The sequence below is a fragment of the Pagrus pagrus genome, assembly GCF_965226575.1.
Source record: "Pagrus pagrus genome assembly, chromosome: 13".
NCBI lineage: Eukaryota > Metazoa > Chordata > Actinopteri > Spariformes > Sparidae > Pagrus > Pagrus pagrus.
In genome coordinates this window covers 9,848,470-9,871,638 of record NC_140197.1, presented here as the reverse complement: position 1 = coordinate 9,871,638, position 23,169 = coordinate 9,848,470, and the positions used below count along the sequence as shown (strand labels likewise).

The following is a 23,169-nucleotide window of genomic DNA, read 5'->3' as shown; positions in this document are numbered from 1 at the left end:
ACTAGTGTTTATCCACTCCTTTTAGCTGTTTCAATTGTTTATCTACTATCCTACTTTAAGCTAACTGTTTCAACTATTTGCTTTTTATCCATAAACTTAACTCCCTCGTCTACTTCAACTGTTTATCAGCTCCTTTTAGTTTGCTCACTTTTTAACTTAGCTCAACTTTTTTACAACTATTTTAACTGTTTTACACTACTTTTAGCTAACTATTTATCTTTTAACTTGATTTAATTGTTTATCCTTTAATTTAAGCCTAGCTAACTATTTCAACTGTTAATCTCTTACTTTAGCTAACAATGTCCATCTGTGATATCATTTGGCTGTCTTCCTTCACAAATATGTGTACAGTATATATTTTTAAATGACATCCCAATTAATATTTTTACTTGAGCTGGTTGAGTTTAATTGAGTTTTATAAGCGGAGCTACAATCTTTTCATATAACTGAAATGGTAGCCTAGCCCTCCGGTAGCTCCCTGGTTGGGAGTCACTGTCTTTAACAATAGTTTACAGATGATTTATTTGCAATTTCTCAAAATTATCTTTCCAAGATCATATCATATGAGCCTTTTGTGTTATTGGCACTTCTGTGTTATGATCTCAACTTTCTTCTCCGTGTTGTTATCGTGCGTGGCTGAGACGTCGGTGTAGGTATGTGGCAGTTGGGAGGTTTTTGGGAAATGAGCAGCAGCATATTCCCCTGTTTTCATCCAGCAGCTGTGGTATGCAGACATGGCACAAAACGTGCAGGGAGGTTTTTTTTCCTCTGTATTTTGGGGGGGCTAGCTCTGCTGTTGTAGCTCTTCTAAGGAAAAAAAAAAAACCTTTTTCCTAGAAAGTCATGTCGTCACAGTCAGAACCCCACAGTTTCTTAGAATTTCCTCAGCACTGTGGGATCACAGTTTAAGACACCGCATGGAGCACAGGCAACTTGAGTAACATTGTTGTCAGGTCAAGTGCTTTTTTATGAGCCAGTTGTATTGAGCTGCTTTGTTTCTTATAAGCAGGAGATAGAGAGCCGAAGAATCAGGCACAGCTAGATAAATTCATGAGCAGTTTGTAATGTGTTTATTTATGACTTCCTTTACACAAGAAAACAAGAATTTTTGATTTGCACTTTGAAAAGTTTGATGAGCTTCAAGTTATCATCTCTTAAGATCAGGTAAAACTGAATTACATTGACAATCATGTGGCCATAGCTTAAATAAACTATGTTTTCATCGTCACCGGCATCACTGAAGCCCATGTTCTGTGGTAGTTTTAAGAGTTAGCCACAACAACATCAGTGGACAGAAAACAGCTTGTGACCCTGCAGATCTGTGGTCAAACCCCTCAGTATGTCATGTGCAAAGATCAAGGTTGAAGAAGAGCGGAAGTGTTGAGCCGATAACAATAAAAAAAGTCATAGACATGTGAGTGCACACTTTGTTTTTGTTTGCACAGACTGTAGAACATGTCTGTGTTTCAAGGAAAGGTTTCAACTAATTCCCTCAACATTATCAATCATTAATGTGACCCCAAAGTTCAAGTTCAGGCTGGATCAGTCCAGTTACATCCACAGAGGAATGGAATAAATGCTGCTTAAGTCACGAGAGTGTTGTCTCCTTTCTTCATGTGTTCAGTTTGGAAGAAAGCTTGAAGTCCAAGTTCAAGTTCAAGTTACTTTATTAGTACCCAGAGGGAGATTTTGTTTGCAGTAGAGTCCTCATACACACATATGGGAAAAACATAGAGGCACATATCACACATCATCCAACTTAGGACAGTGGAAATTAAAAAATGGCAAATTAAAAAGTTCTTACAGGTCCAGATCATACTCAGATATTGAAGTGAACTAAAATACTAATAGTAAAAAGAATCTACCATCTTACTAAAGACAGATACTCTTGTCATCTCTTTCTTTTTCATTAATCATTCACAACATTATACGTTCTGAGGAAACTTCTGAGCAGGTTCCAATAAATCTCATCTAATGTTTAAGGGCATGTTACCTCCCAGAGTGTGAGGATACAACGTTACAGCTCACCTGATCCTACATAAACAAAACCAACCAGTTGGATGTCCAGTCCCTGGACCTGCACAGACCTTTGCTCAGACTGTGAGAGGGCCCAGACTCTGTTGGGAGGGACACACTAATCACCTCACAACAGTTTGACCAATGCGCCATTTGATCAAAGTAGTTCACAGGGGATACAAGTTTATAGTGTCAGAATGCATTATTCTAACAGGAAGTGATTTTTAAATATAATTTGGGGGCAAATGTATGTCTTTATTAGATATTAAATGAATGGAGAGAGGTGGACTCTGGACATATTTCTGAAAAATATGATTTTCATCCATAATTGCATAAAGATATTTAACTTCATCCCCATTTTTACCCTTGACAAAAATGTTAACAGCATGAGCAGCATTGTGTGTTTTTGGGTTTTTTTTTTCTTTTAGAAACACATTCTTTTTCTTTTGCCAATACTCAAACTGAGACAAGCCACTATCCAATAGCATAGCACTTGTTAGCTTTACAGATGTAAGCTCAGCTGTATTTACATGTTTGTATGCAACAGTGTCATCGGCAGATCATTAATAAACGTGGGCCAAACACTGAACCTTGAGGTACACCTGTTCACCTCATGTCATCCTATTATATTGTCTCCGTCATATACTTAACAACAAATCCGTGCATGATCAATATTCAGTGCCTGAATCAGGTCAAAGCTTTGTGTTTATCTGCTGACATGATTAAATATGAGTTATACATTTCTGTTTCAGGGGACATTTGATGTTGATGGCCTGTATTGATGTTGTTGTGGGACATATCATATAGGTTACGCCAGTCAAATCAGGTTAATTCTGGTGGCTTTTTCTAAAACATCCTGTTCACCACAACCAGCTCTGATGGGACCTGACGTCAAACTGTTTAGTCTCATCCGTCACACAGCCTCGTGTCCTCTGCTCCTCCCACATCCAGTAAACATCCTCATATCATTCACATGACCTAATGTGAGGAGGGCAAAGCATCCTGTCTCACTAAGTTTAGTTATTAGAAATATTATTTACCCTTTGTGGGACATGTTATTGACACTTTGTCAATAACTGATAAACACTGTGTCAGCTTTAGACTAGATGCAGGCAGATTTCTTTAGATAAATGGAAAAGAAATAATTAACCCTGTGCAAAGTAACAACTTGATGTTAATAGGGGGAAGGTCACAGACACCATTAATGACAGTGACATGTTTTTAATACATTATTCTTAAGTGGCTTTGGTTAAATGTACTTAAGATACTTATCTCTTGTGAGCTGACATGTATTCATTTGGTTATTTGGCAGAGAATATGAAAAGATTGTAGCAGAATTCTTTGTTAGTGCTTTTGTTGGTGGCAGGTGTGCTGAAAAGGTCAAGTCAAGCAGAAACAGTGCGGCATGCCGGCTGCTAATTTATTGTAAAGTTACATTTCTCAGTTAACTTAATTAAAGATTCAGATTTGGGTGTTTGTAACGTGTAATTCTTGAATGTCAGTGTACTGTATGTAGGTTAATGTTTACATCCATACCTACTTCTATTAAAACAAAAATGACTATACCTCATTACATAGATGATTGTGATAAGATATTAAATGAAATGTTATGGATAATAAATAAAACAATAAAATGAAAGCTAAACACATGATGAATAAAATTCATGCAGTCCATTAAAGGTTTTGTTTACATTTGCAGATCCTTTAATTGGTCAACAAAACACATCTATTATACATGCCATTCTACATTTTCTTGTTTATGATACCTACATGTGTTAGCCTACAATTTGTTTGTAAACAACATTGCAGGCCCTCCTTTAATAAACATTTCAACATAGTGTAAACATTGTCCCAGGGACAGGGACAGAGGACAGTGTTGTTTATTGCATATTATATAAAATATATCCGACCACCGTCCCTGACAAAACTACACAGTTCACTTTTAAAAAGTGAACAAATAAATGAAAACATAGTAGATAATAAGAACGGTTTTTAAAAAAAAGATAAAAGAGGAGGGCAACTAATTTTTTTCAGTGTACTTTTATAACTATTTCTTAGAGGAAGATAATTATAAAGTGTCAACAGTAAATTAACAACATCTCTCAGAGGTTTGCTTCTGTCTGACACAGACAAAATATCTTCCTGGCTCAATTAGTGAAACTGAAAATAAGATGAGATGTTAACTGGTGATAATCAGTATCAGTGCGCCCTCTGCAGGACACCTCGTGTAACCTCAGGCTCTGACACCTTCACCGGAAACCACGTGGTTCAGCTCTTCACACGCGCATGTATCCGCTGGGATGACTTCCCTTTAGTAGCGTGTAGTTTTTAATTGTAGCATAAAGCTAACTGCTCATTGAAACCATGTCAGGCAAGTCTGAACTGAAAATTAACCCGCGGTTCGCGGAGAAATATGACAAATACCGACAGAGAGAAGAGCTGCAGAGACGTAAGTGTGTCACTGTTAGCTAACGGTGGCTAAACTAGCAGGCTAACAACACAACGTGGGGCAGTGTCGACTGCCGACGACTCTGTGGTGTTTGTGTGTTTAATATCTGTGTGTCCTGTGTTGCAGTGAAGGACCGATATGGAGACCGAGCCGATGAGAGCGGTTCCGAGTCGTCTGAGTCCAGCTCTGATGACAGTGAAGTGGTCAGCACCGCTGCTTCTTCTCTTTACACTCCCATCACTACATAACAGTGTCTCAGTAAAGTTGTTACAGCAGGTTGTCACTTTCATCTTCCCCTCTCAGGAACTGGACCCAGAAACTGAAAGAGACTTCTACAGAACTTTGTCACTGCTGAAGAAGAAAGACCCAAAGATCTACCAGACAGATGCCAGGTTCTACTCAGAAGGTGATTAAAGTGTAGTTATTGGTGTTGCCTTCAGTGACTGTGGGACATTACCTAATAATCTAAATCTCTTTCAGAGGCATCCACCCGTGATGATGAGCCTTCAACCTCGAAGAAAGCAGCAAAGCCCATGTATCTCAAGGACTATGAGCGTAAGGTCATACTGGAGAAGGAAGGGTGAGGGTGCCATCATTCATAATATTGTGATAAAGAAATGTAACAGCCACAGGATGTTTTACAGTTTAGCAATAAACTTTATTGTCTAAAATGACACCAGTGCAGTGACACAGTAAATTTAAGTGGGAATTTATATATATATATATATATATCCCAAGAATCTTTTTCTAGGTTATAACTTTTAAAAAAAGTTTTCATGTCCGTCAACATTTGTGCCGACACTGTCATATCTGTGATAGACCTATAATATTTGCCAACTGAAATATTGGTCTGGCTCCAGTCAGAACTAGTCATTTAAACAGTAGTAAAATATCCCTCTGTGTCTACTATTGTGCTCTAAATGCAGCCCTGTCTATCATAAGTTAATTTACATCTGCAGTCCCTGGGTAGGAGACAGAGACAACATACATGATAATAAATAATCACTACACAACATCATCAGCAACACCACCAATAACAGAAACAAAAATATGTATACATATACAACAATTGCATGTGTCTCGCCGGTGTCGACCAACAAGCTACAGATCAGCTATTTATTTATTTTGGCAGCATACGTCACGTATATATCACCTAGAGTGATGTGTCATTCACATTGTTTACCTGCACACATAGAGCCCGCTATTGTCTTATTGTCTAATACTACAACATGTACAAAGGTGACATAGTACTAGAATGTTGAACTTCAACACAGTACTAGTACTAAAATACGAATACGATACTTCATACTTTTTTCAATACCATAGCAAAAAGACACAACATTTCTCGGCACATAAAACAGGACAACAAACAAAAATAATTTTTTCCTTTTCTTTTATTTACAACCTGCACAATGGTGCTGGTACAAAGAGAAAGTTACTAAACATATACCAACACAGTTGTAATAATGTCAATATCTGATTGTAGATCTGTTTAATAATTTGGTACTATCAGTACTGTAGACTGTATAATTGATAGAGATTGTATTGTTTTAAAAATGTGGAAGTGAGAAAGTATCAATGCTTTCTTAATCTTTATTTCACAGTAAATATGTGGATGATGACGACAGTGATGAAGAGGAGGAGGCCAGGAGAATGGAGGTAGATCATTTAGTTCCGTCTTGAAGATGGAGTCACTTTCCAGTAACAGAAGTCGTTATTGATCATTACTGTTTTCTTCCAAAGAGAGCTGCCTCTCCAAGCTACATTCAGGAGCAGAGGGCGCTGAAGGAAAGGTAAGAATCGAACAATCTGAAGATATCTGGCAGCATAACTCGCAGACTATTGATGGAAACTCTCTCTTCAGCTTCCGTAAGTTCATCCAGGACAGCGACGATGATGATGACAACGACGTTGGCGACAAGGGCGAAGAAGGAAGTGGAGAATCACAGCTGCTGACCAGGAGGATCAAGACACAAGAAGAGAAGGTCAGAAACTGTTACCAGTTACCTCCCACCTTGAACCAGATGTACAAAAGTGTTGCAGATCGGGGTAAACTTCTCTGCTTCTGTGTGTGTGTGTGTGTGTGTGTGTGTTTGTGTAGGATAAAGAAGAGGCAGACTTTGTGGAGTGGCTGAAAGGCCAGGCTGAGCTCGAGGGTCCGGAGGAGGTGAAGGACATGGTGAGTGTGAGACAGCAAGTCATTTTGGCTAAAAAGACACTTTGTTTAACTTGCTTAGTAATGAGAGTGATCTGCGTTGAGACAGAAATACCTGCGGGACTACTGGAATGACCCAGAGCTGGATGAGAAGGAGCGTTTCCTGAGAGACTATTTCCTCAACAAGGGCTACCGAGAAGAGGACGACGAAGATGAACGGTACGTTGCTCTCATGTGGATGTTAGTTTTGTTTGTGAGCTGTAAAGTGGAGGAAATGTAACGCATTCATTCGTAAAGCTTAATTTCAACAACAAACACTCTTGATGCATGAAGGATCCCAACCTATGACGAGGTGGTCCAGGATGATGTGGAGGACTCTGAGGAGGAAGGGGAGACTTTCTTGGAGCGGCAGGACGACTTTGAGAGACGCTACAACTTCCGCTTTGAAGAGCCTGATGCCCAGGAGATCAAAACTTACCCCCGCAACATTGCCACGTCTGTGCGCTCCAAAGACGACCGCAGGAAACGCAAAAGGGAGGAAGTAAAAGAAAGGAAGGAAAAGGTGCGTTTAAAGTAGAAGAAAAATCTTTTCAAGCCCTTGACTAAATTTCATACTGAGTCCTAAAATGCCTGAATTCGTTTGGTATTATATAAAACAGCCTTTCCCAACAACTCTTACAGGAGAAAGAGCAGAAGCGGGAGCAGCTGAAGCAGCTGAAGAACTTGAAGCGCACTGAGATCATGGAGAAGCTAAAGAAGCTTCAGGAGCTCACTGGTAACGAGCAGCTCGCCTTTAGTCATGCCGACCTGGAGGGAGACTTTGATCCACAACAACACGAGCAGCTCATGCAGGTGGGTGCAAACACACCCTAATACAGAAACTAGGGCTGGGGCGACGCGTCGACGTCATCGATTACGTCGACGCAAAAAATACGTCGACGCAAAAACTGTACGTCGACGCGTCAACCGACCAAAACAAAAAATGGTGGCAGCGAGTAGCAGCAACGCCAGTAGCACTTTTCACACAGACACCGTATTATCGCCGCAGCGGCGGTTCGCCAATTCTCCGCCGTTGGTTGTTTACACAGAGCCAAGCAGCTCCGACGTAAAAGACGAACCAGAGTGTAATTCACACAGAAAGCCGGCGCCGCGGCTCCAAAAGAGGCGTGACGGTACACGTCATGGTGATGACGTGTGTTTTTTTTCAACGTGTTTCCCCGGTGTCCACCTGTTAATCTAAACATGTACCTGCTGACTGTTTATCATCATATGGATGCTGTTATAATGTGCTGTGATGAGATCCTGACCCACCAAACATCCTGGAAAGTGACAAAGTTACGTTTTTCTCTAAATTACATAATTAAATAATCACCATCAGTAAACAGGACGCTGTCTGACTCTTTCACTCCCGGGGAGGGAGGCTGTTTTCTGGGGGAAAGTTCACTGAAGTCTCGGTGGAGGGCTGACCGTCCCGGTGATTTTTTTCACTGTGACAAACACTTGGTGAGTTAAAAGTTTTTTGCCGGGGACAGATGCTGTTTTTCGGCCAGAAATGTGACGAAGAGTCGGTCGGACCGACAGGCTGACAGACACTTATCCATGAATAACTGCAGTATTATTGGACCTGTTTAGTTATCACACAGTGAACACCATCAGACCGACACGCCCTCACTCCGTGCCGCCGGCTTATCTGTTCACACTGGTTCGGTTCGCCATTAATGCGCCTCTGATACCTCCGGAGGAGCATCAGAGGCGGCGGAGGGAAATTTCACCCCTCGCCGCATCTGAAGCTTTCACACAGAGGCGGATGCCGAGAATTGGCGCAGGATCCCCGCATGCAAATGGCAGTGTGAATGGGGCTACTGAGTCAGCTGACGCTGAACTCAGCAAAAAAAGAACACGTAGTTCGAAGGTATGGGACTATTTTACAGTAAAAGGGAGCAACTCTGTTGTTTGTCAGCTTTGTAAAATGGAAATGGCCTATCATAAAAGCACGATGGCTATGCACCAGCACCTCAAAGTGCTGAAAGACATGAGGCCGCTTGCTATTCATTACTTGAATTTTATTTTGGAATTTGGTAATTAAGAGCAATAAAAATGTATTGGAATTAAGAAATTTGTGTTTTTTCATTGAGATACATAAATTAGCATATGTAAATTGCTATATAGGTCAAATTATGGGGAAATAATTGCTAATCGAATCGAATCGGAATAGAATCGAATTGAAAAATTAATCGTTAGATTAATCGATGCATCGAAAAAAAATTTGCTAGATTCATCGATTACAAAAATAATCGTTTTGCCCAGCCCTAACAGAAACATGGATCCATACAAGACACCTTAGCATTTGTCCTGCTCGCCCAAGTATGTAAGCTACTCAGCGCTACACTAGAGCTCTGTCAAACCCTCATGATACCAACAAAACTGAAAGGTGTCTTCCTCCTTTAATTTAAACACTACATATATACTTCACTTAATTTTTTGGGCAGTTACTACGGGTGTATTGAGTTTTGCTAATAAGACATCTCATGAATTTGTGTGCTCTTGTGCAGACCAGTTTGTCTGGGAGGCATGTTGGGTCACTGGTTCGAACATGCTTTTGTGTTGGTTGACAAAAACACGCTGATGGCGGCACCTTCAATAGAGCAGCTCTAATTAAAGCTGATTTAAAACAGCTGTCAGCTCACACTGCCAAACTCACACAGGTGCACTGTGTTGGGCTGATTAGACTTTTCCCCAGTGAAGTGTGCGTGGAGCTGCTTCCTAATCAAGTTTTGTCTCCATTTTTTCTTTTTTAGTTGTATTTAAACTCATCAGCAATATTTATTTTCTTCCTTTGTGCAGAAATTCTTTGGAGATGAATACTACGGAGGAGAAGAAGAGGAGAAGCCTCAGTTTGAGGATGATGATGAACTTGAGGGTGAGCCTGTGTTCCCTGATGTAGCAGTGTTGAAACCTGCATGTTTTATTTGAATGTTGCGGTAATTCAACCACGTTCACCCACTGTGCTGCAGATGGAGTTGACTGACAATTCATATTATATCCAACACTTGAGTTAAAGTTTCTTCTTGACGTTTGCAAGGAATCATCCACAGATAAATTGAAGAAATAATAATTTTTCAGTTGTTATACCATGTGTTTCATTTCTTAGTGCTAGATTGCAGAGTACTAATGGAATTTTAATTGTGGTAATGTATCATACAGTTTGAAGATGTAAGCCACGGCTTTGTGTGTTTAACAGAGCACTGGAACTGGGACACATGGACCGGAGAGGAACAGAAGGAGGGCTACGGTGAAGAGGAAGAAGAGTACGATGGAGAGGAGTATGACGCCTCTGCTCCCCACTGTGATGATGAAGGCTTTGTTGTGAGTCAACTCATTTTTATCCTGAGCTGGTCAAAGACCGGCTTAATGTTTTCTACTTGATTTTGTCCTGGTAAAGAGAATCTCACTCACAGCAAGTGTTCCTTTTTAAACAGATGGATGCAGACTATGACCCCAACCAGCAGACTGCCTCCAAGAAGAAGAAGAAAAAGGAGAGGAAGAAGATGCAGAAAACAGACATGCCACAGATGGGCAAAAAGAGAAAGAAGTCTCACTTTGCGGAGGTCATCACCAAAGACAAACCTGTGTTTGATCCACGTGAGTGCTAGTAAACCTCCTGATGAGAACAATATTGAGTCTTCCAACAGGCAGAAATGCGTCATGGTCGTTGTTTGTGTTTCAGAGGAGAAAAGCTTTGAGCAGTACTTGGATGAGTACTATAAGCTAGACTACGAGGACATCATAGACGACCTCCCCTGCAGGTTCCGCTACAGGCAGGTCCTGGCCAACGACTTCGGCCTATCCACTGATGAGGTGAGAACGAAAGCTCTTCCAACAACTCCAAATAATTGACTGTTTGCTAAGCCCCAATTATCATCAATTGCTTTTATTCCTTGAAACAATGGAACCTTGAGTTCAGACAGAGATAACGACTTCTCGTTGTCAACAGGTTTTTTATTTTTGCTGCCTGAAACCACCGGCAGATCTTTATCAACTGTAGCTTGCTTGCTAATTGAGCTAATGCTAGCTTTATGAACTGGTTGAAGAGGCTGTCTCTTGACCTTTTAGTTTTAATTTTTTTAATGTTTCAAGCAGGCTCTTTTTTTAATAATAATTCTGTAAAGGGTTCTTTCACATTCCAATTGCCAAAAACACAATCTGCATGTCCCAGGCAGCAGGTCAGCATCAATAATGATCCATGTAGCTACAGAAAAAACCTTAACACTTAAACAAAATGGGGATGCAAACTCCCCCTGTCCCAAATTTCACCCATTCTCATCTGGTCACCCTAGTAGTAATCTAGATAGCTTTTAATGCTAGGATTTGTAGCTAATGCTACGCACACAGAAACAATGTAAAATCATCAGTTTCACAGACCTGTCATGCCAGGTTTAGGTTGCTAAGCTGTGATTTGACCATCTTTGTTGGGGGAGGGGCTTAACAGTCAGTCAATTGCATTGTGTTTTAAATAGTGAGAACAATGGCTGTAATGCAGGCTGACTGGATGTTGGTTGATAATGCTGCAGTGATGAGTGTCGAGGTGACTGACCTGGTATTGCTCTTCCTCCGGGGAGAGCTCTGACCAGGGAATGATCTCATCTTTAATCTTCTCTCTGAGCAGACCACACAGTGACCGATAAAGCAGAAGCAAGTGTGAAATATTTCATGCTGGCTCTTAAAGTCTACAACATGGTCCAAATGTGTTGCAGAAAGAGAAGTGTGGCTTGTTGACTTGAACTAATTAAGTCTCTGGTTCTACCCTCAGATTTTAAAAGCTGATGATAAGGAGCTCAACCATTGGTGCTCTCTGAAGAAGACCTGCATGTTCAGGTACTGGCTCTGTCCTCACATCTGTTTCACCTGTTTTGTTGTCCCAGTTCAGTTATTAATATCGTTTGCTTTGTTCTCTCAGGACTGACAAAGAGGAGACGAGTGATTTGAAGAACTATAAAATCAAAGCCCAGAATATAAGGAAGAAGAAAGAAGTCCTGAGCTCTGTGTATTCTGAGTGCGTATTTCACAAACTAACATGCTGGACACCTGGTAATAAATCTACCATTACTGTAGCAATATGTAATGACATTTCTCTGAACTTAATCTACAGGGAAGATCAAGAGGCGACAGACTCTAAGACCAAGTTGGGGAAGAAGAGAAGAGATTGTCTGAAGAATGCTGAGAATGAAGGCGGAGAAGAGGACGGTGGTGCCGCCTCTGTTTCAGACTCAACAGAAGCGACACTCGTCCAAGCTCTGAGAGAGGCAGGAGATGAGGCAGCAGGAGACGAGAAGGAAGAAGAGATTCTGATGCCAAAGAAAAAGATGAGACAGGAGAAGGAGCCCGAGACAGAGGTTACTGCTGCAGAGGACGCGGCAGATAAAACCGTTGAGGTGAAAAACAGGACTGAGAGGCCAAAATGGTCCAAGAAGAAGCACAGGCATTCAGGTGGACGCCTCGCATCAGGAAGCGTCGGGGTGAAAATAGGCGGCCGGGAGTTCAGCAGGCAGCGACTGAAGGCCTATGGTCTGAATCCCAAGAGACTGTTCTTCAGACAGCTCGGCAGGCAGAAACGGAAAGCACAGGAGAAGAAAGAGAAGCAGAAAAACAAGGAGTGATCCACCGTCTCAGAGATGACAGTCGACAGAACAATCCATTAAATTTTATTATAATGAAAATTAAATGCATTATAAAGAATATAACTTTCATTTGATGGCCTCACATTTACTTTTTTTTAATTACAAAAATAATGAAATGTTTAAATGGTGGCAACACATTTAATTTTTACCTGTAATTTATGTTTATAATTAGATTATGGGATAGATGGATTGGACCTTTTCACTGCTACGTTTCTAGATTTCACTAATTGTAATAAACATGCAGTTAAAAGTTGATCCCTGTGCATTTTTAGACTTGTCATTTCGGACCAGGCTTGAGTAAAAAGATGCTTAATGTTCATTAAGCTGTCCATCCATTTTCTTCTATGGAGTATTTCCAAATTTAACCCACATCTGTAAGCATGCTGGTTGTTGTGTCTCCTTCCACAGCTGATTTAAGATGTGTGAACCACAGCTTAACTATGATCTACTTTTCATGGTCTACCAGGTGGAAGAAAGCAGTAAGCTAAACGGTACATGCTTATATTGTGTAGACTTGTAATAGAAGTAGTTTCTCATTGCATTGTTATGCAAAATTTCATTTGACATATCCATGCACATGCATATATGCACCCATATCCCAATATCCCCAATTCATTTTGAGTAGTGTATATCTGTCCGGGCTTCACGAGCCCATCTTGCCCTGATGACAAATTAGGAAATGTACCAAAAGAAAATGAAGCAATTGAATGTGGATGGAAAAAAACATACAAAAGAGAGGATTATCATTTTTTTATTATAATTTAAACATTTCCGAAAGACAAATTACACAGCAGACATCCATAATGCACAACGATGATGACATGATACACATTAAATAAAGACCTGAGACAAAGGAGAGGTCTGTTTATGAAACAGGACTGCACTGCATGCCCACGCCTGTCCTGTAGGTGGCGGTATGCACGCGAGAGGCTGCTCCGACTCTGCCAACCACCAAAGAAGAAGAAGAGGAGGTAGAGGCGCGCGCTCAGAGTCTGAATTTGAATCGCAGAGGAGAGCTGACCGGTAGGATGTTTTCTACTTCACTTTTAACAAACATGAGCTCACTTCTTACACAAACCTTGCTCCAACTAGTTAGTTAGAGAGTTGAAAATGTTCCTCGTATCTTGTGTTGAGTGTCTATCAGTTAGTTACAGTTAAGCTAGCAACGGAGCTAACGTTTACACTGCACGTACCGTAAAAATGTCGTTGTAAACAAAACACAGGGAGGGTTTCTCACATTCAGCCAAGTGTGTTCGAGATATATGTGTCTAGTTTGTTGACCTGACTGTCAAAGTTCAGTGTTTGAAATCAATATACATGCTAAAGCATTTTCACGATTAATAGTTTAGCAAATCCTACATTTAAGAAGCTGGAACCAGCAACTGGTTGACATTTTTGCTCTACAAATGACTAAAAGGAATAATCGTGAATCAAAATAATAGTGTGGTTTCTGTTGATCGACTAATTGATTAACAGTTACAGCTTTAAAACACTGTGGACGCTACTCATCTGAATATTTCTTCCATCGCTTGACAGATAGACTTTGTTGTTTAGACTGTATTGTTTGGTTATTATTGTTGTTGATAATGTGAAGCTTCACAAGTATTGATGACCTCTCACTGAGTGCACCCTACAGAGAAATAAACCACAACACTTTCAGTTAAATCTCTTCTCTTTTGTGTGCTCTAGCTGCCTGTTTCACCACGATGGCTCAGGGTCGTAAATTTCAAGACTTGGAGGAGACGGGCGAGGCGTTGGTGGCCTTCATCAACAGCAGTCAACCTGTCAAACTGAGACAAGTGAAAGATGAACATCGGGCTCTTTTCGACCAACACGTAGAGACAAAAAAGATTGTGACGCAGATTTTAAAAGGTAATAAAGTAGTCAGACACGTAATGATCTATTGTTTCTCAGCTGTCAGTCTTCTCTACTTTTAGGTGTTGTCACTGCTCTTCATCTTCAATCCTCTCTATCTCTTAATTTTTATTATTTTCTTTTCACTACACCTCCAGATATGGCTCAGACTGAGGAGAGTGCCGGCCAGAGGCTGCTGGACATGCAGGAGGAGAAGAAACAAAGGGAGAACGAGCTGGGGAACCTGGAGGAGCAGCTGAGGCAGTGTACAGCCAAGAGCCAGATCACTGACTCCGAATTACAGTATCCTTTTCCATGCACATGGTTTGCCCTGGAGTATGCAATCAATCAAAGAGTCCACATCTTTTCAGTGTCATTGACAAACCCTGTCTTGCTTCACTGACCCTTTTTCTTGTTAGCATCCTGAACCCTACTCCAGATTTCTGCAGAGAGAGTTGGAGAGTCTGCGAAACACTGAACATGAGCTTCAGACTCTTCAGAACGAGGTGGATGAAGACACCACCGAGGTCATCCCTTCAGCAGTGTGAGTCTCATTTATCAGTTAATCAAAGGGTCCTCTCAAGGAATTATCTCATTGACCTCCAGTCACCACATTTAGACCATTTAAAATGAAAATGACCTGTTTTCCCTCTCGTTGACATGAATTACTTTTGTTGTAGTATGTGTCAGACATGAAAAAACACCAATTATTTTTACATAGGGCCTATGCTACTCAATCTAACATGAACACTGCATAGTAATAGAGCAGTGTAATCTAATGCCGTGTAATAGATATGCTGTTTTTCTGAGGGCGATGTTGAGACGTCTTGATTGAACATAGACTATATGGGCCAGGTTGTTGTGTCAACCTTCTTTAAACAACAACACTGGATAGAAATGATCTAGTTCAGGGATCTCAGGAACTTTGAGCCACCATCAATTTGTCCTACCTGTGACTGGACGCTACAGATTTAGCAATATTGCAGAGACTGGAAACATCACAAACAAAAATAAATGAAATTCAATGATGTGACTTTCCAGTGAATGGGATGTTTTGCAATATGTGCCCTTTGAAAGTAGTTTTATGCTATAGCAGCAGCTTAGAGCTGAAAAGATAGGTCGATTTATTGATTTTGTGATCAACAGAAAATTAATTGTCAAGAAGGGGAAGGCGATCAGACAATTTTAGATTGTGATCAATGTTGAAGGCGTCAACAATCTACTTTACAGGTGGATTGTAGAGACTGGGATATTTAATGTCCTCTGTCTTTCATTTCTAAATGTCACATAACCTCATTGACTGGTAGATCCATGCTAAGTTCATGCAGCTCTTCCTTGGTGAGATGTATTATAAATAACAAAATGTGATTTATACTGTAGAGGGCAGCATAAAATAACTGTCTTTAATCTAACATTGTGTTTTGATGGTGCAAATGGAGAAGTTAATCTGCAAAATTTATGGACAAAACTATGAATAGATTTATCAATACAATATGAAATAATTGCCGTTGTACATACAAGACAAACAACAGGGGGATGATAGAAAAGGCATACACATCTCAAGACAGTGCAAAATAAACAAAGTGCACAGCACCATAATACATAGTGTAAACAATCTACTGATTAATCAGGAATAAAAATGAAATCATTAGTTCAGCTCTAAAGCTGATGGCCTCACATCTTGAAGGTATTACTGTGTGCTTTGTTGCAGTGTTGTCAACCAGAATTTCAAACTTCATACAATACCTTGAAAAATATCGACATTCAATGTCATGAAACATTGAGACAACATCAAGGGCATAAAGTTAGATTTTTACTGAAGATGGATTTAACAATGCTTTTGTTCTGTGTGCTAAAAACAAGAGCATCTAAAAACACAGCTAGTAACAGTGTACAAATGAATATTGAAACAGTTTCAATAACAGTTTGGAAGTTTTTGAGAAGTTTGATGTAATTTCTTATCTTCCCTCAACAGATATGTGGCTCAGGTGTACTACCTCATAACCAAGATCAAGTGGGAGTACAACACACCAGCCAACATCTTAAAAGGAGGTACAGTTCTCTGTTGTTACCTTGTGTGTTGTGTCAGCTTGTGTTTCTGCAATATGGCTTCATGTTGTTTCTCCTCTTGCAGTGCACTATGGAGCAGACCTGGCCACGCCCATCAACATCGACACGTCTGTGCGACCTCGGAGCGACGTCAGCGACCAGCTGTGGGACTTTGTCAGCACCGAGTGGTAGCTGCAGGATGTTGGTGTTTGTCAGAAATGTTGTGAACATTATTTTTGTTTGTCTGTAAATGTTTCCTCCTGTTCTATCCAACATATATTATATTGTTTTAAAAATTAAATATCGTAGACCTTTGCTTTAATGGTTCCTTAAGTGTGTTTCTGAAACATGGATTGAGTTGAACACTGTGTGGTGTCAAGGCTGAGGGGGGGTTGGCCACTAGATGTCGCTGCAGCTGTTTTTATGTTTTGTTAAAAGTGTACATGGTTTTCTTGAAATCACACAAACTGAGATGAGACATTGCTGAGAGATGAACTCCTTTATGCAGTTTTTCAAATAGAGTTTTTGTTTTGGTTGACAAGATGACAATGGAGCATTTGACATGGCAACCGATCAAAGAAAATGAGATGCTGAGGAAAGCTTTAGAAGAGACTAGAGGGTTAGTCAGACTAGTTATTAGCTCAACACCACCAGTCATGTTCCAAACACTCAGCTTACAGTTTCATCTATTTAACCTCCGTCAGCAAACTATTGATTCTCTTTGTTTATTACTTTAACAATTTCATTTCAGCAATTCATTCTTTTTTTTTGTTTGTTTTAGCTATGTTTCAGTCATTTGTTCATTACTCTCAGCAAACATTTTCCACTTCTCTTCCTACTAGTCAGCACTGTTAGTAGCAACATGTGTTGACAACTGACTCAGGTTAAATGGCACTCTACTGGTTACTGTGGATTTACTAAAGTTTATCATCACACAGATCTGAAGCTGTTTTTCATCCCGAACACAAATAATGAATGTGGATACACTATTTAATCAAATCACAATTGTTATTTATTCGTGGAGTTAGCTGAGTTTAGTTGATTAATTGAGCTTTCTGTGTACTCCAGTTGTAACGGAGCCACTGGTTTGAGGACATTTTGGTTAACCCTCTTGTTTGGCATTAATGTCTGTGTCAGGAGTGCCTACACTTTTTCTCTCCGAGGGCCCGAAGTGACACTTAATGGTGGCCCAAGGGCCAAAAGCAAACCCAGAGTGTGAAAAAATGTCCTTCTGCCCTCCTTGCTTGGATTATTTGAAATAAGTAATAATTAAGAATCCCAAATATTTAAAAAGCATTTTTAATTCACAAAAATGGCATATACAATGGTTTAATATATGTATTTTTGTATAATTACATTAATTCATTCATTTCCCCCCTTAAAACATCTGGCTGGCTGACACTGTGGGCAGCCCTGCTCTGGGCACTCATGTATTTCTAAATCAACCTGTGCCAATAATCTGTAACTGTAGCTGTACATTATAATTAAACTGAATATCTTTGGGTTGTGGAACAAACAACACATTCAAGGAGGTCATCTAAGGCTTTGGGAAACTCATCAACATTTTTTGTGGGGGTTTTTGTACCATCTCGCGATTTGTGACGTCCTAGTTAGTTAGTAAAAGGAAGGTGACATAATACATCAGTAACAAGAATGACATACTGTAATCAAATCTTCCACCCAGGCCTCGCAGTGATGCTACCCATGTAGGGTTTCTGCACTGCAAGGCGGATGCGTTCTATTATTATTTACCCATCTACTCTGCTGAGAACTGAAACTCCCTCCTTCTTTGAAATCGACTTGATACCACAAATGTCGCACCACTGCAGCACAGCAGGTGGTTAGGAGTAGGCATGCTGACATACGACTCAAACTCACACCTACAATAAATTGGAGGAACCACGTACTAATATGTGGTTTTCCTTACGGTAAACAGAGCAGCTAACAGCTAACACTCTCCAGTTTTCTACAGCTTCATGTGTACCACAGGCCCATCTCATATCAAGCGGTTCACAAGTGGTTTGCATCTAGGTGGCATTCTGTAGCTTAAGACTGAGCCCCTATCTGTCTTTATTGTTCCTTTCATCTCTACCCTGTTGGAGTCTCTTTAATACTATAAAAATAGAATATATTGTGGTATTAACTCAATACCATATTAATTGATGGTTTTTGTATTTGATCTAGTTGATCACCCTTAACTACCACCTCAGAGGTCGCCGTGATGTTGTGGTTAAGACCTCTGAGGCACAAACGGGGATTTTTCTACGCTCCACCAGGACACAAGGTATTACAAGGACATTTATTTCTTATTAACATAGTGAATTTATATTAAAAAGTCCACATTTTGGAGAAAGGAAAAAAAAAATATGATCAATTTTTACAATCAGAACAGATTCACAGAGCTCATAGTGTCAATATTCGTAGAGCTTTTCATTTCATGTCAGCAAACAATTATTCAAACTTAATGAGATTATATTAGTGTGGACTAAAAATGTCAGATAATGCATATTTAATTTTAAAATGTATATATATTTAAAGGTGTGTTATGTATTTTTGAGAAAGAAATTATAATCAGTGGAGAAATTGATTGATTTTCATGGCTAAAGAAAACAAACTGACTTTAAATAACAAAAATGTTCCTTTGTTTATATTTGGCAGACCCTGCCACCTTCCTACCTTCAAACAGTGCTCTGGGGACCCTAATTTTCTCTGAGAACAGTATGTTTATCAGTTAAAGTAAATATTTCTGAGTTTGTATTATTACCTCATTAATATTGTAAATATTACATTTCAGAGTTTGAATTTCTTCTCCAAAAACTACATAATTCCCCTTTAAATGTAATCAACATTATTGGATTGTGGTTAGGTGTTTTATATAGTATTTATTATATATTGAAGTTGTATAGTATATGTTTCATGTTGGTGAGTGCTATGTGTGTATTCAAGTTTGTTCGGCAGTAAGAAACAGGAAGGATGTCGATGAAAGAGACACGAAACTTTGAATCATTAACTAACAGAAAAGTTAAAAGGTGACTCTGGAGTACACGTCATTCACATATGTTTTATTCAGTGCATATATAAAATTGGCATCATAACTTAAGTGAGTTTTTTTACAATACAAAATGCAGCTCAGAAAAGGCTATAGATATTTACATCTTAGTATACTAAAAAAAAGTCAGTAAATATATAATATTTCTCTTTACATTTATGTACAGTACTGTGATGACAAAGTGTCTTTTGTCATGTCACTAAGAACACAATGAATTTCCCCAGCACTTTGAAGCCCACACACTTGCACAGATTTCTGCAATGTGACAGGCGATCATGTCTGCGCTGTTTCACATGAATAACTGATCGATATCATTTTATGATGGATTTTCCCCAACAAGAAAAAAACCTTTCTGTTTTAGGGACTGTCTATTCACAAGTATATCGCATCACTGCGCTGATGTCCTTGTTTCTTAGAACCGAGAAGGCGTCGACAAACCTCCTCTGTCAGCTTTATAGCTTCTACTCATTCATCATGTGTCGCTACATATGTCGGAGGGACCTCCAAAGCTGCAAACCGCTCGGCACAAGCCTCCATATGACGTTTTCAGTGCGTCTCCAGGCCGCGGAGCCTCTGATCTCAGCAGAGGGGACCTCTACCCGCCATTACTGCTGACCAAAACTCACATGGCAGAAATTACATGGTTTTGGCAGCAGGGTTTGGGTGTGGATGCTCTGTGTTTGTAACAACATATCATTATGTGCTACACAGGGCGAGGAGATAAGGAGAAATCTCATGCTCAGATGTGCAGCATAATTGGCTGTATTTACACAGTCTTTGATTTCTCTGTCACTTCTAAAAAAAATTTATGAAATTGTTTCCATACGGAGCATCCTCCAACAAATACTGGCCTTGTTTTCAGTGTCTAAAAGACAAACATAATGCTTTTGTTTTCACAAGGAACTGCAAGCCACTATTAATGCTTTGACTTGTCCTGTTTTTCATGATTAAACTTATAGAAAATATGCACAGAAAGTTTAAAAAGTTCATGTCTTTCTCCCAATTTGGACATCTATCACATATACCAGGCTTAATTGTGTGATTCCAAAACTGTGGCAGAGTGACACAAAGAACTTCAGCTGCGACGGCTCAAATCTGTCCGATCGACTTGAGCACAAATGCAGCGCGGATTAGAGAGAAGTCTCAGTCTGACTGTTTGCTCTCAGTGTTAAAAGAGCTGCTGCGTCATGTTTTAGACATCCTGGGGTAAATGGCTTTGATAGTCGAGGGTGTTAAGTTACTGGAAGACACTGTGTTCTCCAGTCCCTCCAGTCTGTGAGAGGCTGCATCAGTCTTACTGGTGCTGCACTCCAGGAAGGGCATCCCAATCTTCTTCACCTGTCCGTCCTTTGTTAGGAGGCAATGTCGGCAGAGCAGCCGGAGGATGGCCCTCCTCATGTCCTTGCTGGTCAGGGTGTAGATGATGGGGTTGAGAAGGGAGTTGAACATGGCGATGCCCAGGAAGTAGTCTGCCTTGAAGAGTATACTGCAGGTTTTGGCTGGGCAGAAGAAGTCCAGCAGGAGGAGGATGAAGAGGGGCAGCCAACAGGCGATGAAGACCCCCAGGACTATGGTGACGGTCTTCAGCAGGGCCATGTACTTCTGGGACTTGCGGTAGAGGCCTTTGCGCTGGGGAACCGAAGCGAGGCGCTGGGTGTTAGACTTGACGATGCGGAAGATTCGGACATAGAGCACCACGATGGACATGAGGATGGCGCTGAAGACCGTGATGCAGAAGAGGATGTAGCTCTTGGCGTAGAGCGGGAGGACCGTGGAGCAGTGGTCCAGCTGTCCCATGCAGTTCCAGCCCAGGACAGGCAGGATGCCCAGCAGCACCGACAGCACCCAGCTCGCCCCAATCAGAGCGAACATCCGGCCCTGTTTGTCCCCTTGGTACGGCTTCATCCTCACCATGGTGACATGGCGCTCGATGGCGATGGCCAGAAGACTGACGACCGAGGCGGCCAGCATGATGAACACACCCCCCTCCCTGAGGAACCACAGCACCGGGGTCATGTTCAACGTGTTGGCACCAGACATGATGATGTTTACCATGTAGGTGAAGCCTGCGAGCAGGTCAGACAGAGTCAGGTTGCCCAGTAGATAGTACATGGGCAGATGGAACTTCTTGTTCTTCCAGATGGCCAGGAGCACCACGGCGTTCTCTACCACGATGAGCAGGCAGACCAGCAGGAATGCTATGGCCTCTGGTTTAAGTCCGTCCTTGTACTTGTTCTCCTTCAGTTTGCCTGTGAAGTTGTAGTGCTCTATGATGACCGCGTTGCTTTGGTACTCGCGAAACATCCGAAGCAGGTTTCCTGTGGAGGGGGCCATGGGCATGGCAGACGGGGCAACAGCAGCGTAGGCAGCGTGGTGAGTCTCTGTGGCCATTTTTATTGGTTCTTCCAAAGGTAGAAAGATGCTTTTTTTTCTCCTTTTCAGATTTTAAATTAGATCCACAGAGAAGATGTCAGAAAGTCCTCTGGTTGTGCATTCCTTTCTTTGGTATTGAAAAGGCAGTCAGCTGTCGTACACAGGGGAAAAAATGTTCCTTTTGACGCTTTCAGAAAGGATTTCCTGTGGTTTGAGATTTTTTCCTCCAAAAACCAGTTTCTCTCAATGCCCGGTCTGATCACTAGGAGGCGATGAGAGCCAGCCTGCACTGAACAAGAGGGACAGAGAGTTAGGATTGAGCAGGGAAAACAAACACGATAATTAACGACAGGAAATGCAATATTAAATGAATTTAAAAAGCCTCCACAGTATCCACAGCGCATAATGATGAACCACATAACAGCGACCATATCTACATGATTAATGAGAGGGAAAGCCTCCAGTTCGCAACATGGAGTAATAACTTATTAAACATTAAAGCGTTCAGACTTCAGTGGAATTAAAACACTTTACAAGTCAGCATTAAACTTTTAATTGAACATTTCTCTTCATCAATTGACCTCAGTGGGAGTGTTTTCCTGCCATGAAAGATTTAAACCCACGTTTGAAAAAACTGGAACACAACAAATACAGTAGAAACTGACCCAAAGTTTAGATTTGTTTATGCGTAATTTATGCGTAAATACGCACGCATTCAGGTTTCCAAAACGTCTAATTCAACTCGTACAGTCAATTGGACTGAGCTTATCATGACTAGTTCGTTTAACGTAGATTTCCAGTTTTCATTAGCATGCGTATAATAAAAAAAACATCACAGCGTCGAAACTTTTCTTTTTATAGCTCCTGCGAGTTAAAATGACCTTTCGCGCACAAGAAAGTCATTTCAAATGTGTCACCGAGCAGCGCCGACGCGTTTCACACCCCTGTTGAGCACCTTGACGGACAAACAAGCAGAAAAGCATATTTTTAAAACGTTTCCACGCACCTGTAAAAACGTGTAAATCTCCCGTGAAACTTTTGGAAGCGGTAGAAGTGATCCCACGGCCGGAGGAGAGGAGGAGGAGGAGGAGGAGGAGGACGCGCACTCAGCCTCTCTGCACCACGGCGACATGTGAGTGTGATGTGGGAATCGAGCAGGGCAGGACTCAACACGCAGTGGGTTGGTCTATAATGTTTTTGCCCTTCAACGATTTTCCTCCCTCCCTTGTCTGACCCTTCGTGTTTTTCTTTTTTTCTGATGTACCCTCCGGAGGGATTAGAGCTCCGTGACAGATTACTCGTTTGAATTTGTGCCACTGCAGCAGGCTACGAGGGAAGAAAGTGAGATTTCCAGCTTATCAGTTTGCCCTCAGGTGCTGCTCCTGCAAAAATGTTGCCAATGTGTTAGTGAGAAGCTTTTGAAGTGTAATTATAGTTGTAGATCATTACAGCTCATTGTTGCTCTTCTGGTTTGTCAGATGATGTTGAAATCTCCTCCTCCTCCTCTTTTACTCTCTCTCCCACAGTTAATAAAAGGCAAAACATC

The 23,169-nt window shown here is 40.8% G+C and overlaps 3 protein-coding genes across 4 annotated transcripts; 2 read left to right on the top strand and 1 right to left on the bottom strand.

The window, feature by feature from the left end:
* The first annotated feature begins 4,284 nt into the window (after positions 1–4,284).
* On the top strand, positions 4,285–12,553 carry kri1 (KRI1 homolog). The gene is made up of 18 exons (XM_084371237.1): positions 4,285–4,465; positions 4,592–4,668; positions 4,769–4,871; positions 4,946–5,045; positions 6,070–6,124; positions 6,209–6,258; positions 6,330–6,450; positions 6,567–6,644; positions 6,730–6,839; positions 6,954–7,182; positions 7,302–7,472; positions 9,465–9,540; positions 9,862–9,986; positions 10,100–10,262; positions 10,348–10,478; positions 11,431–11,495; positions 11,578–11,673; positions 11,770–12,553. Exons 1-18 carry the CDS (start codon positions 4,381–4,383, stop codon positions 12,275–12,277), a joined length of 2,343 nt encoding a protein of 780 aa, XP_084227363.1. The 5' UTR covers positions 4,285–4,380; the 3' UTR covers positions 12,278–12,553.
* Positions 12,554–13,216: 663 nt separating this feature from the next.
* Positions 13,217–16,516, top strand: spc24 (SPC24 component of NDC80 kinetochore complex). Its single transcript, XM_084371102.1, has 6 exons — positions 13,217–13,321; positions 13,988–14,170; positions 14,311–14,455; positions 14,592–14,696; positions 16,128–16,204; positions 16,287–16,516. The coding sequence occupies exons 2-6, from the start codon at positions 14,005–14,007 to the stop codon at positions 16,391–16,393; spliced, it is 600 nt and encodes a 199-aa protein (XP_084227228.1). The 5' UTR covers positions 13,217–13,321; positions 13,988–14,004; the 3' UTR covers positions 16,394–16,516.
* Positions 16,517–19,246: 2,730 nt separating this feature from the next.
* On the bottom strand, positions 19,247–22,743 carry s1pr5a (sphingosine-1-phosphate receptor 5a). 2 transcript variants are annotated; one of them, XM_084370537.1, is made up of 2 exons: positions 22,630–22,743; positions 19,247–21,912 (listed from the first exon to the last, which is right to left on the bottom strand). In XM_084370537.1, exon 2 carries the CDS (start codon positions 21,639–21,641, stop codon positions 20,436–20,438), a length of 1,206 nt encoding a protein of 401 aa, XP_084226663.1. In that variant the 5' UTR covers positions 21,642–21,912; positions 22,630–22,743; the 3' UTR covers positions 19,247–20,435. The 2 variants fall into 2 exon arrangements, with proteins under 2 accessions (XP_084226663.1, XP_084226662.1); XM_084370536.1 differs by having other exon boundaries at positions 19,247–21,907; positions 22,630–22,737.
* Between the last annotated feature and the right edge of the window lie 426 nt (positions 22,744–23,169).